A 15,155-nucleotide genomic window follows, 5' to 3' on the forward strand; every position below is an offset into this window, starting at 1 on the left:
TCGTTTGCCCCAACACGTGCCCATGTCATTAAGGAGTCAATTAACGCCAACGTTCCACTTTCCACCGCTTCATCTCAGCCATCCACACAAAACACAAATGCATCCCAGGTGTCCACCTCAGCCTCGATCCGTGACTTCATCCCCATGGCCAATGACATTGAGGACAATGTCAAAGGTGATCGGGCCGGTATTGATACAGGTGGAAGGCCCAAACGAAACAAAACAAGCCCTCTCAAATTTAAAGATTACATGATTTAAGGAATTGGGCCTTAAAAAGGCCAATAGTTCAAATGGGAGTCCAACAAATTGTTCCAGTTGTTGTTTCTGTTTTCTTAACCTAGAATCAAGGTCCTACACGTGTAGGAACCAGAGTCTTTGAAATTTCCTTTTTATTGGATTGTAAGGACTTTTGAAAGCAAGGAATGAGTATCTTCTTAGCATTAACCTAGTGTAGAATTGTTCTCTAGCAATCCTCTATTACTTTCTCATTCTCCCAATTCAACGCGCTTTCCTCACCAAAATCGTGCCTAATCGTTGTGTTCTGAGCGAGAGGGAGAGGGAGCCATGAGAGGCCTTGTGTGGAGCACGAAAGCGTTTGCTCGGAAGTTGCTGTTCCATGGAATTGGAAGGAACGCTCGTTCATACAGTCTTGTCCCAATGGTGATCGAACACTCTTCCCGAGGAGAGAGGGCTTACGACATCTTCTCGCGCCTTATGAAGGAGCGCATTATCTGCATCAACGGACCCATCTCCGACGACACCGCTCACGTCGTTGTTGCGCACCTCCTCTTCCTCGAATCCGAAAACCCTTCCAAACCCATCCACATGTACCTCAACTCCCCCAGTGGCGCCGTCACCGCAGGTACCCCATTTCACACCCTTCTTCAAAATTCCATTTTTAGGGGATCCCATTTTGCAAAACCCTAATTGTCTAAAAAAATGAGAAGGGACACTTCTGTGATGTGTAAAAACTGTGCCTTTTCTTTTTCTAATATGTAATTGATGTTAATTGTTCAATGGGTAAAAGCTACATTTTTCTAATATATAATTGTTTTAAATTAATTGCTCACATTCTCTTTATTTTATAAAACAATAAAAAATGCAGACACTCAGGTAAATTGGTCTCTGATTCTGTCTATTTGCTAGTATGAACATGTTTGGGTGAAAGAATCATTTATAGCGTGAAAAACAAGAGAAAAAAAAATGAAATAAGTTAGTCCATAAATTAAGCTTTTTGTGTTAACTTATCTAAAATGTTATTTTTAACTTGTGAATAAGTTAATTTTTAGTTTATGGAGAAACTTATTTTGATTTTCTTTTCTATATATATTTGATTGTTAATTTGTGTGTGAAAAGTAAAATCTTGATATCATTTGAGTATCAATGTATGTGAAAAGTAATTATTACACACACATTTTGTGTCATTGACTTGCTGTGTAATAATTCCAGAGCTTATGATAGGGCTGCTATCAAGTGCAATGGAAGGGAAGTAGTTACAAACTTCGAGCCCAGCTTGTATGAAGGGGATATGATTTCTCAGTCTGATAATGAAGGTACCACTTGTTTATCCTTGATAATCTTCTTTTTTATTAATTTATTTGTTTTAGTTGCCTCCTAATCTGCTTAATGATTGAAATATGAAGTCTTGCACTGACATGTTGATTCTGACACTATTCAGATAGCAAGCAAAATCTTGATCTTAACTTGGGCATAGCTCCCCCTTCTTACACTGACGGTCAAATCAAGAACACACCCAACAATGGGAGTGGTTTGAAGGTTTCGCACGGCTGGGACCAAATACCTGTCGATAAGAGAGTTATGGTAAGGTGGAGAGTGTTATATGGCCATATATGGTTTGATTTAATTCTTGAGTCTCGAATTTCCCTAGCCCCTCTGTTTTTTCACGTGTTTCTGAATTTGTAGTTTGTATTCTCAGCTTTCATTGTATATTTTCACTTTGCTTAATAGCTTGAGCACTCTGGATCAAGATCACTGCCTGTTCAGCCACCTCTTGGCTTCTCCATGGCATCCGAGCGTCATTCTTCCGTCTGGAGTGGTAGCAATTTCTTTCCCATCTGTGAGGTGATTTTCACATATTCTGGCAAACATGATTAATTTTGCCTTACTTTGTTCTGCGTTACATACTAATTATGGTTTTATATTCACAGGAAACAACAATAGAGAAGAGGATGGAAGCTGGTCCCATGCCAAATTGGGCATGGCAAGTCCAAGGTCCTTACGGCGGGGCAACTCTTACTCCACCGTTCTCTACTGCAGCATCATCAGGATTCCCTTCAACAATAATACCATCAGCTGCGGATAGTCAAATTCATTTTCCAAACATGACATTCCTCCACCCACATTTTCCACCATCAATCACTAACTCCAGCACCGTATCCACTTTCTACTGCGGTACCTAAAAGTATTACCAGGTAGAGCAATGTTACAATTGCAAATCTTCTTCACTTCAGCGTATGGTTGATAAACTAGTAGGACTATAAGTAGCAATAAAATTAGATATTTCTGCAGAGCTTAAGAAATGGAAGATTAGAAATAGGAGCCCCAAGACGTGCAATTAGATATTTTATAATAAAATGAAAAGATAGGCACATTGCACATTCGCACTCTGTACCAGGTCAGTTTCAAAAACATACATGAAAACAAGTGAATAATATGCTAGTATTCAAGGTATTAGCTTTCAGTTGCTTTGATATTAGAGAAAGGAAAATATGGCAACTAATAGGCACTACTGTCTTGGCCTTCGTGTTCTGATTGTACTAATGGTTACCGGTGTTAGACAACCTTTTACTTGTAGAGATGTGAGTTTTCTTTGTTTTCATTTTCAAAATATCACATTTTATAAAATAAAAAATATATGGTACAATAACTTGATTAAACAATAGTTAAATCTTTAGTTGCCTGATTGTTTTCTTAGATTCTGTGGAAGTATAATTTTAGAGTAGCTTGGTTGTGGTGGAGTGTCATTTTTGAAAATCATTGAGGGGATTATTGTCATCAACTCACATTCGGGTCTTTTTAAATAAGATATATTGGCATATGTAAATTTGATAATCAATTGATGCAGGCATGTTCAAGGCATGTTAATTTTTTTGGTGTGTTGATAGTTTTAATGACTATTTTACTATAAGGCTTAATTGTATGTGCATGTTCGTAACTTTTTTGGTGTCTTGATATGTTCAATGATGATGTCAAGTTCAATTTTTTTAACATCTAGCAATTGAATTGGTACTTTTGTTGTGTTGGAAGCTCACCTATTAACTCTAATTTGAACTCCAAGTTATTCTCTGGTTTGCTTTCAAGTACTATTGTCATTTCAAATGATTATTTATGCAAGAATTTAGAATGTTATAGCACTGCTAGCAGTTATTTAACAAGATGGTGGCAGGATCAAGCAAATTCCTCGTCTCTTGGGACCTGGTCTCAACAAGGCAGGCACGTTTTATTGTTTTGGGTTTACGATTTTGATCCTCTTGGATGTTCTAGAGTGTACTTGGTGATTTGCTTGTTCTGATCAGTTCACATAATACATTGCTGTGTTCTTGTTAATTTCTGGTCACATTGCGCTATATTGTATTTACTTGGATGTTTTTAAACACTAACTACATAATTTTTTTAAGTGGCTTTGGTTATCCTTTTGAATTGGCTCTACTATCCCTTGCTTTTAATTTGATTCCCTGCTTTTTAGAATTGTTATATTTTGGGTTTTCTGATTTCAATATTGCTTTAGCTGAACCTTATTTTGATATTTTGCACCACTTTGCAGGGAAGTTCCCAACACTTGTGACTCACCAAGAAACTCTCGAGTCAAAGGTTAATGAGAGTAAGGCTATTCCAGCTTAAGAAGGTGCTCTGCATGGGAGTAGCTGTGGGGAATGTTCGCATGGAGGAAAAAAAAATCTTCCAAAATGTACAACTGAGTGTTGACTTCCTTGTCTCATTGAGTAAAAAACTCTATCTTAGATTAGCATACAGTTTTTTTAATGTGATAATGTACATAAATTTAAAAATTAGTTTATTATAATTTTGTATTATGTATTACTAAAAACTTTATTCTGCACTGTATTCGAATGAAAAAAAAAATATTTTAGTCAACAATTGTTCATGAATAGTCTTAGAATAAAATATAATATGTTGGACAATAGTAATGAGTTATTATATACAGTTGATTAATTGTACAAATTAAATACGCAAGTTCTTGAATCAATAATTGTTCCATTAACATACTATAAACGCATTTTTCAATGATTGTTTGCATCTGATAGGATTATATAGCACACTTAGTTACTTGTTATTAAATTTCAGAAGACAAATGTTATTGTTTAGTCCAGAATAATAGGCTCTGGTAATCGATTACAAGACTTGGTAATCGATTACATCGGTTTAGTTTCAAGTTGTAAAGTTTAAATTCAAATTTGGAATTTTCATCTTCTGGTAATCGATTACAAGAAATGGGTAATCGATTACCAGAGAACCTTTTAATAAGTAAATTTCGAACATATGATTTTCATTGTCTGGTAATCGATTACATGTATAGGTAATCGATTACCAAACTCTTAAAAACAATGGTTTCCTCAGATTTAGTCATCAACAGTTAGTGAGGGATTCATCCCAGTTAGTGACGGATAAAATCCGTCGCAAATTTTGACGGATTCTACTTAATTAAAGTCATCACAGTTTGTGACGGATTTAATCCCTCACAAATTGCGAGGGATTTAAACCCTCGCAAATTGTGACGGATTCTACTTAATTAAAGTCATCACAGTTTGTGACGGATTTAATCCCTCACAAATTGCGAGGGATTTAAACCCTCGCAAATTGTGACGGATTCTACTTAATTAAAGTCATCACAGTTTGTGACGGATTTAATCCCTCACAAATTCTGAGGGATTTAATCCCTCACAAATTGCGACGGATTTTTATTAATTTCTAAACATTTATTATTAGAAATTAGTGACGGAAGTTATACTGTTTGTGATGCCTTAATTCCCTCACTAATTGTGACGGAGAAAATAATCCGTCACTAAATATTTTGTGACGCCAAATTTTGTGACGGAATCATTTCCGTCACAAATTCCGTCACTAATTGATTTGTGACGGATTTTATCAAATTTAGTGACGGATTTGTTCCCTCTCGAATTTTAATTTTTCTAGTAGTGCTCTCCCGCTCCCTCTCCCTCTCCGCCACTGCTCCTCCCTCCCTCTCCGCCCTCTCCTTCCTCCGCCGCATCTCCCTTGCGGCCTCCCCCTCCCTCCGCTGCCTCCTCCTCCCCGCCACCCCCCTCCCTCCGCGCCCTCTCCACACGCGCCACCACCTCCTCCCTCAACGACCCCAACCCCAACTGGTCCAACCGCCCCCCCAAGGAAACCATCCTCCTCGACGGCTACGACTTCGAACACTGGCTCGTCGTCATGGAGAAGCCCGAAGGTGACCCCACCCGCGACGAAATCATCGATTCCTACATCAAAACTTTGGCCAAGGTTATCGGAAGGTAACAAAATAACATTAAAAAAACCCTTTTTTTTATCCATCATACCTAGCCTCTTCAGGACAATAAATTAACAAGTAAAAATGAAATAATTTGCCTTGTGTATAAGCTAATTCTCCTATTAGTTTTTTCAAGAATTTTATTTTTAACATAAATTAGTTTTAGTTCTTTATTTTTATTTGCTCTAGTGGCTTAATTAAAATTAAGCTCTTATTGTATGATAAGGTGAACCTAAATGGGCTATGTAGAAGCTATTGGAGGTGCATCCCTTAGGTGGTTGTGGGTTTTGGATTTTGATTATTTAGTGTGGTTGGTTTGGTTTTTGCAGTGAAGAGGAAGCCCGGATGAAGATATATTCTGTTTGGACTAGGCACTACTTTGCGTTTGGTGCGCTTGTGTCTGAAGAGATTTCTTACAAGATTAAAGGTATATGTTGTTTTTGAGCTTTAAGTGTTTTGCATGTGTTTTGTGCTAGTGAGGGTTTATTCGGTTTGTGGTTTTTTTGGAAATGCAGAATTGCCGGGAGTTCGGTGGGTGCTTCCTGATTCTTATTTGAATGTCAAGGAGAAGGATTATGGAGGTAAAATTTCTTGTTATGTCACCGTGCTTTATTGTAGTTACCTTAGGGCCTAGTGGTGCCTCATATTTTGAAATTGACTTGTCTAAGATATTGAACCGCCAAGCTTATGATACTGCAGTAAACTATACATCTATGTATGAGAGACATCAATGATATTTTTTTGTGTGTGATTGACAGGAACAGGTATTGGCCATTAAATCTTTATCATGAGTGATTAAGTTTAAATTATAAAAATCATGTACTTTTTGGGATGATCATGTGACCTATTAATTTCAATCATCCATTTGTAGTTGTATGGTTAAAATTGGTTTCCCTCACTAGTCAAAATAACTTTTTCATTAGATACATCCTCACACAGTTTTCCTTTTTTCTATAGCTTCGAGTTGAGTATCATTGTAGTTTATTCTACAACTAGCAGTTGCATTATGTGCTTGTTTGTGATAGCATAAATTTAGAAAATTGCTTATTTTTCAAAGGTAACTTTAGGTACTTGGATGATTAATTCTTGGCCTTTATGCATATCAATTATCTAACGATCGAGTAACTATATTTGCAACATCTCTAAAAGTGAAACGTACACATAGTTAACTGTCAAGTTCAATTTTTTAACATCTAGCAATTGGATTGGTACTTTTGTTGTGTTGGAAGCTCACCTATTAACTCTAATTTGAACTCCAAGTTATTCTCTGGTTTGCTTTCAAGTACTATTGTCATTTCAAATGATTATTTATGCAAGAATTTAGAATGTTATAGCACTGCTAGCAGCTGTTTAACAAGATGGTGGCAGGATCAAGCAAATTCCTCGTCTCTTGGGACCTGGTCTCAACAAGGCAGGCACGTTTTATTGTTTTGGGTTTAGGATTTTGATCCTCTTGGATGTTCTAGAGTGTACTTGGTGATTTGCTTGTTCTGATCAGTTCACATAATACATTGCTGTGTTCTTGTTAATTTCTGGTCACATTGCGCTATATTGTATTTACTTGGATGTTTTTAAACACTAACTACATAATTTTTTTAAGTGGCTTTGGTTATCCTTTTGAATTGGCTCTACTATCCCTTGCTTTTAATTTGATTCCCTGCTTTTTAGAATTGTTATATTTTGGGTTTCTGATTTCAATATTGCTTTAGCTGAACCTTATTTTGATATTTTGCACCACTTTGCAGGGAAGTTCCCAACACTTGTATTAAGACTTATGCCCACATGATTTTTTCTTATATATATTTTTTAATTTGTCAGTTCATATATTTGCTTTGATGATGCTGGTTTTCCTTTAGTTTCCATTTGGTATCTGCTTGTACTATATTTGTTTTGCCATGGAATGTTGTTAAAAATTAAAGTTGCAATCTAGTGATCTTACGATCCTGCTGCCGTGTGATAGAGAATAGTGCTTTGGATTTAATTTATTAGTCTCCCATTCTTTGGAGAGGAACCACTTTATTAGTCTCCCATTCTTTGGGTTTAATTTGCAACAGTTTGTTTCAACATTTCATTTATTCAACAGTATGACGATTGTCATCTTTTTTCCAGTTGTTCTGGAACTGTGATTCAATTTTAACGTTGCAATATGATATATTGTGAAATCGTGAAGTCAATGTAAACTTATGGTTGTAAGTCACCATGAAGTGAAAATGGACTTGTGTAACTGGTTGTGATTGTCTGTTGTCTCTATTCTGGAGTGAAGCATAAAAAGTACTCATACACTGTTTGTTTGAGTGAATGTAAATTTAGTATGTTTTGGGTAAGTCCATGTTTTACGTAGCTAGAATTAATGGTAACATGAATTATTTCTCTCATGCATGCGTGCACACCCACACCCACACAAGCATGCACAAAAATGGATACACATGATTCATCTACTGCACGCACATCTACGTCCATGCACATATGTACTTGCTGAAATCTTTACCATTGCAGTACACTCATGGTATTGTGTATATTATTTCTCTTGTGTGCGCATGCACCTGTACACGCTCAAACACGGGCAAACATACAGATGCATTCACATGTGTGGGCCTGTATGTTCCTACACTTTTTTTCCTTCCTGACAAATCTTTGTCATTGCAGTAAGAAGGATTTCGGTGTAATAGTAGGCATGGATAAAGATGATATTTACAAGGTACAGGATTCAGCTTATACAATGTCATTTGTTCCAAGCTTTTTGATTGAGTACCTATTGTTTAATGGAAGTTCTGTTCTAATTTCCCTGTCTAATAGATTCTTAAAGATAGTTCAGATGGACCTGTTGCTGTAACTATTGAACGCCAAGAAATAAAGAGTGGGCTATTTGATTTGAAACTTACTGCCCTAGATCAACACTGTAAGACTATATTGGTTAATGATACTGTCAAGGTTCTGGAGGGTCCATCTAAGGTCTGTTATCTCTGAATGAGTAGGTTTTTCTTTGTGGTATATTTGGAATCTTCATGCTTCACATGATATCTTATCTATTATGTCATTTTGCATGGTAAACAAGGAATTGTCAAGCACATTTATAGAGGGATTGTCTTTTTATATGATGGAAATGAGGAAGAACATGGAGGTTATTTCACTTGTAAATCTAATGTGTGTGAGAAGGTCAAGCTTGCTGTTGGTGATTGTAGTGGAAAGGTTTGAAATCCTTTATAATATCCTGCTCTGTTATAAACTGTTTGATGACTTCAGTTGATTTTTTGATGTTTTTCATTCTGCTCCATGGCCAGGATAGTGAACCGGGTCCTTTAATCTTCGAAGACCAACCATCATCACCAAGATCTCCCCTGTCACCCAAAAAACCATGGCAAGCAAGAGAAAATAATCGTGAATGTCTGTAAACATACACGATTCCTATATTAGAGAGTAAGGTTTTATTATTTATATATGAAGGAGCATTATTTGTGAATTGTGATACTTTTTTAACATACATGTTCATATATGCATACGGAATTGCTGTTTTGTTTATTTATTTATTTTTAATATTTTTGGATTATAGCTTATAGAGTTTGTTTTATGTGTGTGTACAGACAAACTGGAAATGTGTACAAGAACGTGAAGAGGAAGATTGAGAGAGGTGTTACTTTCCCAACTTGCTTATCTGTAAACAATGTGGTCTGCCATTTCTCTCCACTAGCCAGTGACGAGACAGTGTTGGAAGAAGGTGATATATTGAAAATGTAAGATTTTTGAGCATGGTTTTTTTTTTTCTCAGTAGGAATTTTGTTATGAGTGATGGGGGAATGAAATTTGTGTTTTTCGCTATTACTGGGAAGTTGATGGTAGTTTCTTTGGTTGTTTGTAGTGATTTGGCTTGTCATATAAATGGTTTCATCGCGGCTGTGGCTCACACTCATGTTCTTCAGGAAGGTCCTGTCACAGGAAGGGCAACTGATGTTATTGCTACTGCAAATACTGCTGCTGAGGTGGACTTGAGGCTTATTAGGCCGGGAAAAGAGGTAATCAATTTTAAGAATTCTTTCCCCTGTATTTGAATTTTTGTATGATTTGATTTGGAACATGTTGCCTCTATTAATTGTATGTTTGGTAGATAGGTAGAAGGTCATCACTATATAAGCAATCTAGCTTAGTAAAATTAGGTTGCTTCATGTGTATTGTTTGAAGGGGTTTCTTTGCCTAAATGTGTGCCTTGTGGATTTTGATCTCTAAATGATGAAAAGTATCATGGCTATGGATATACTCCAATGAAGCTTTATTGTCATAGTTACACTGATAGAGGTCATTCATTATTTTTCATGTGTTGTCTTGCCGATTAAGCACGTCATTAAACTTGGGAACTCCTCTTGATGTCTGTATTGTTCTTTTATCTTCATTTTAAATGATATCATGCATTTTCATAAAAAAGACTTGATATTTTTGTTTTAATTGAAATTGTTTCAATAATAGGCTCTGGTAATCGATTACAATAAATGGGTAATCGATTACCAGAGAACCTTTTAATAAGTAAATTTCGAACATATGATTTTCATTGTCTGGTAATCGATTACATGTATAGGTAATCGATTACCAGACTCTTAAAACAATAGTTTCCTCAAATTTAGTCATCAAACAGTTAGCGAGGGATTCATCTCAGTTAGTGACGGATAAAATCCGTCGCAAATTGTGACGGATTCTAGTCAATTATAGGCATCACAGTTTGTGACCGATTTTGTGTCATCACAATTTGTGAGGGATTTTGTGTCATCACAATTTGTGACGGACTCACATACCTCTCAGTCCCTCTCAAATAGCGAGGGAATAGCGAGGGATTCTTTCATCACAATTTGTAAGGGATTTTGTGTCATCACAATTTGTGACGGACTCACATACCTCTCAATCCCTCTCAAATAGCGAGGGATTTAATCCCTCACAAATTGCGAGGGATTTAATCCCTCACAAATTGCGACGGATTTTTATTAATTTCTAAACATTTATTGTTACAAATTAGTGACGGAAATTATATTGTTTGTGACACCTTAATTCCGTCACTAATTGTGACGGAGAAAATAATCCGTCACTAAATATTTTGTGACGCCAAATTTTGTGACGGAATCATTTCCGTCACAAATTCCGTCACTAACTTATTTGTGACGGATTTTATGAAGTTTAGTGACGGATTTTTTCCCTCTCTAATTTTAATTTTTCTAGTAGTGATTCACACACACATGTTAATCAAGAATTATCTTCTTTAATGTTCAACCAAGATATTACTCAAAGTAAAAGATAAAGGTAGAAGAAGATTGCACAAGTCTTTCACTACAAGAATTTTGCGGATTAGCGAGGGAATTTAGCGAGGGATATAATTCCTCTCTAATCCCTCGCTAATTAGCGAGCAAATAGCTTGGATTTATATCCCTAGCTAAATTCCCTCGCTATTTTGCGACCAACCTTTGTCTCCTCGCAAATCCTTCGCTAAAGTTAGTGCTTCTTTAGCGAGAAACTTAGTCCTTCGCAAATGCCTTGCAAATCCCTCTCCAAATTATGAGCCAAAATAAAAAAAAAAATTTCATCTTGCGAGGGAGTTTTCTTGTCGCAAATTCCTCGCTAATGAGTTATAAGTATATCCCTCGCAAATTCCTCGTAAATCCTTCGCAAATTAGGGAGGGAAACTTTTTTTCGCTAATCCCTCGCAAATTACTACAAGAATTTTGCGGATTAGCGAGGGAATTTAACGACGAAATAGCTTGGATTTATATCCCTCGCTAAATTCCCTCGCTAAATAGGAACATTTTGCGACCAACCTTTATCTCCTCGCAAATCCCTTGCTAATGAGTTATAAGTATATTCCTCGTAAATCCCTCGCAAATCCTTCGCAAATTAGTGAGGGAAAAATATTGTCTCTAATCCCTCGCAAATTTAGAGAACAAAAGCCTTGCAAATTAATTAATATTATCTAATATTTTTTAATTATTGAATATTTAAAAATATTTTTAGAATTATTAAATATTATCTAATATTAATTTTAAAAATTATTAAATATTATCTAATATTTAATAAATTATGATATAAAGAATAAGATTTACATTATTTTTTAAATTATACTAAAATTTTGTTAATAATAAATATTATATTTAAAAGTGAATTATTAACATTTTTATTAATTTAAATCTTGTTTTAAAAACTTGTTCCAAAGCTTACGTCTTATGACGATTAGTCTTCCACTGAACCACTGGTTACTGAAGTGGTGAGTCGTGACCACAAGATAAAACCCATGAAATTTAATTGTAATAAGTTAGTATTTTAAAATTAATTAAGTACGGCAACAAGAATTTCTTAAAAAAAATTCTTTTTATATTATTTAAGGAATTGAAAATGAAAAAAAAAATGGGTTCGAATTCTCGTGATTTTATTGAGTCCAAAAGGCCAATTGTTGGTGATAGTGGACAAAAAGCCATCCATCCCTTTACTGTTCCCGAGTCCATCCATACTTTCTCTCGCTGTTTACTTTCTCTCGCTGTTTCACTTTTTTTAAAGTGAATTCACATGAAAAAGTTATGTTTAAAAAAGAAATGAAAAAAATACAAACAAATGATTATTTTTACTTTTTTACATAAGACAATTGATTAAAAAACACCATAATCAATTACTTTTGTCCACAAATGCGGTTAAAGTGTATTTCTCTCCAATTTTACAAAAATAAAAATTTGTTCCCTAATAATCTGTCTTTCACACCTAATTTTTTATTTATTACCTATTTCTACTCTCATTAAACAAAATTGTTCACTTTTTAAATATTCTAAATTATTTTTAAATCACAATATTTTAAGTAAGGTTGTGCAAAACTTCAAAGACCCGATTCATTTCTTTAACATTATAGAGTTAAAACCCATTTCCAATCATCAATAGTTTCAATTAAAAAAAATCATAAAAAGCTTAATAAACCTAACCATTCACACTAAATTTGTATTTGTGCGAATCCAATCACGAACTTGTTGACTAATGTACCATTTTGTTTTGTTTTAAAATTCATTCATAATCATCTACACTACAAAACCAATCGCAACCGTCCAACGCAAGTTCCCGAGTCCATCCATATGATTAACAAAACGACACTGCCTGAGGCATTTATTTTCCTTTCTCTCTGTTCCACTTTCTCGCTTTTGCATTTTCTCCTCTAAACCAAAAACCTTGCGTTCTTCAAATTCTTCTTCTCCCTTTTTCAAACATTTCTTCTGTGACTCTGTGTTTCTCTTTCTCCACACTTTCAGGTAGCATTGTATTTGTTGTTTAAGATTTATTTCCTTACTTTCATTTCTACAATCTTGTTTCTTTGCTTCTTCTACTAAATACTAATCGTGAATGTCTCCACCTTTGAGTTTCGTCCGCCACTACCGTGCTTGCCTAGGGTTTGCTCTCCGTCAATGTGCGTTTGAGTTTCTCCTTAACTCATTTCCTGCGATTCTTCTTTTTTCGGAAGTACTAAATACTCGCCTAATGGTGCGTTTGAGTTTTATTTTTGTTTATTGTCTTTTGTTTCGTGCTTATTAATCTTCCATGTAAGACTTGGATCTGTCAGCAACAATGCTTAGTAGCGTTTGAGATACTAACTTTTTTTTCCCAAATAGTATTGTGAAAGACATTGAGAACATGGTTCGCTCCTACATTGAGAAGGTAGAGTTTCAATGATTATTGTAAAATTTTATACTGGTTCAACCACTCCACATGTGACCTACATCCAGTCCTCAATCAGCACCTGATCAAGATTTGTTCCACTATCTTAATGAAGAAGGTTTACAAGCATACCACACATGCATATACTTCAACACTAAAGATAACCACTTTCTTGACCCCAAGAAAGCACCCCTTGTAGAAACCCACTACAAGAATCCTTACCACTTGAGAAACCCTTCTCAAGATTTTTACAAATATTCACAAAGAATCAAGGAACGAATTCACCTGGAATTCAGAAGCAAGTCTTAATCTTCCCCTTTCAAGAATGTGATGATGATGATGATCTCTTTCAAGGTTTTTCACAAAAGTTTTTCTTCTTGAATTCACAAAGAAATCTCTCCAAGATTGTCACAAAGACTCCACAAAAACGCTTTTCTAAATTTGATTATCAATTCTAACTCTTATCTGAAGTTTCTAAAAGTTCAAACTATTTATAAAAGTTTCAGAACCAGATAATTGATTATTTTAAAGAATAATCGATTATTTTGTTCTTCAGGTTTTATGGAAACCAACCAAGAACAATATAATTGATTATTTTTCTGGATAATCGATTATTCCATAGAGTTATTTCTGGGATAATCGATTATTTGGAAAATAATCGATTATTGCAGCAAGGCATCCCATTCTTCCTGTTGCTGGAATAATCGATTATATTTAATGATAATCGATTATTTTGAGTTAGTTTTCAAAACTTCGTTTTAAGTCTCAAAATAACTTTTTAGTCTTTTTAACTCATCATCATACACTCTCTAATTAGTTTAGATATAGATTTTGCTTATGCACACAGCACACATAACATATAAACTCATTCAAAACAATTTATATACTAATCCCTATTACATAGCACTTTCTTTGACTTTGTTTTTGTCTTCTAAGTTGTTGTTTGTTGTTGTCCTTGACACACATTTTGTGATCATCAAAACTCCTTTAAGTTTTAGAGATAATCTTGACCTCATCAAGTTCAGGCTCCTCTAAGCTCAACAATTTTGTCATCAAATCTCTTTCCAAAAACGTCTCTCGAAAGAATGGCAAGAAGAAACAAAGGTAATCGGTCAACAAACAAATCAACTACGATACAATCAATTGCTCGAAAGGAGATGAAGAAAATAACAAAACGGTTTCAAGAAATCGTTTATATTTCTTCTAGGTTTTTTCATTTAAAACCCATTATTTAATTTCATTATTTTATGTAATTTTTAATTAAATTCTCTAATATATTTTTTTTATAATTACAGTACAAGTGCTCATCAAATATCTCAACCAAAAAATGACAGAGAAAAATACTATAATATCTCGGATGCGTCATCACCCATAAAAGTTGTTGAAAGTAGGATTGATAAGGATGTGGAACAAGCTAGTGGGATGGATCCATAATAGTCACTTTCAATAGCTTAGCCAGAATGATAGTGGATAAATATCCTAAATTGAAGTTCGCACTTTCTCCATTAGGAGTATCATCATCCTCGTAACCAAGGAGCACTAAGTATTTGCTTTGACAATGATGATTGAGTCCAAATTTTTTATCGCAGTTGTAACAGAGACCGCTCTCTCTTATCACGCAACTCTGCTGGTGTTAAACGCCGAATCGGGGAGGTCGGTGAGGGTAAGAGAGGTGGAAGTTTGGTTGTATGTGCGGTTTGAGAATTAATTCATTATCATTCACTCACTTTATTAAAAAGTGATAAAATATAATTAATTTTCAATTAATTTAATAAAATAAAATCTTTAAAATATATGTCTAAAATCTGTAATAATTTCTTAAATACAAATATTTCATTAATTTTAATATATACTAAATTTAATATTATAAAATTTATTATGATTTAATATCAATAATAACATGTTTTATTCAAATTAAATTTTAAAATAAATGTTTATTTATTTATTTATTTTAAATAAACTGAGCAGAAACTAAAATTAAAAATAA

The 15,155-nt window shown here is 34.6% G+C and overlaps 3 protein-coding genes across 5 annotated transcripts; all 3 read left to right on the forward strand.

The window, feature by feature from the left end:
* Window positions 1–461: 461 nt before the first annotated feature.
* LOC145955613 (uncharacterized) lies at window positions 462–3,577 on the forward strand. Of its 3 annotated transcripts, none has more exons than XM_083070581.1 (4): window positions 462–862; window positions 1,450–1,553; window positions 1,679–1,821; window positions 1,969–3,577. In XM_083070581.1, exons 2-4 carry the CDS (start codon window positions 1,529–1,531, stop codon window positions 2,113–2,115), a joined length of 315 nt encoding a protein of 104 aa, XP_082926707.1. In that variant the 5' UTR covers window positions 462–862; window positions 1,450–1,528; the 3' UTR covers window positions 2,116–3,577. The 3 variants fall into 3 exon arrangements, 1 of the variants encoding a protein (XP_082926707.1); XR_014432280.1 differs by having other exon boundaries at window positions 465–862; XR_014432279.1 differs by having other exon boundaries at window positions 465–862; window positions 1,679–3,577.
* Window positions 3,578–4,925: 1,348 nt separating this feature from the next.
* Window positions 4,926–7,819, forward strand: LOC145955616 (multiple organellar RNA editing factor 8, chloroplastic/mitochondrial-like). The gene is made up of 3 exons (XM_083070583.1): window positions 4,926–5,510; window positions 5,836–5,933; window positions 6,022–7,819. The coding sequence occupies exons 1-3, from the start codon at window positions 5,431–5,433 to the stop codon at window positions 6,138–6,140; spliced, it is 297 nt and encodes a 98-aa protein (XP_082926709.1). The 5' UTR covers window positions 4,926–5,430; the 3' UTR covers window positions 6,141–7,819.
* On the forward strand, window positions 7,817–8,919 carry LOC145955614 (protein RNA-directed DNA methylation 3). Its single transcript, XM_083070582.1, has 5 exons — window positions 7,817–7,826; window positions 8,153–8,204; window positions 8,303–8,458; window positions 8,562–8,695; window positions 8,788–8,919. The coding sequence occupies exons 2-5, from the start codon at window positions 8,181–8,183 to the stop codon at window positions 8,807–8,809; spliced, it is 336 nt and encodes a 111-aa protein (XP_082926708.1). The 5' UTR covers window positions 7,817–7,826; window positions 8,153–8,180; the 3' UTR covers window positions 8,810–8,919.
* Window positions 8,920–15,155: the final 6,236 nt, after the last annotated feature.

The sequence above is a fragment of the Cajanus cajan genome, chromosome 3 (assembly GCF_000230855.2).
Source record: "Cajanus cajan strain Asha chromosome 3, NIPB_CcT2T_4, whole genome shotgun sequence".
NCBI lineage: Eukaryota > Viridiplantae > Streptophyta > Magnoliopsida > Fabales > Fabaceae > Cajanus > Cajanus cajan.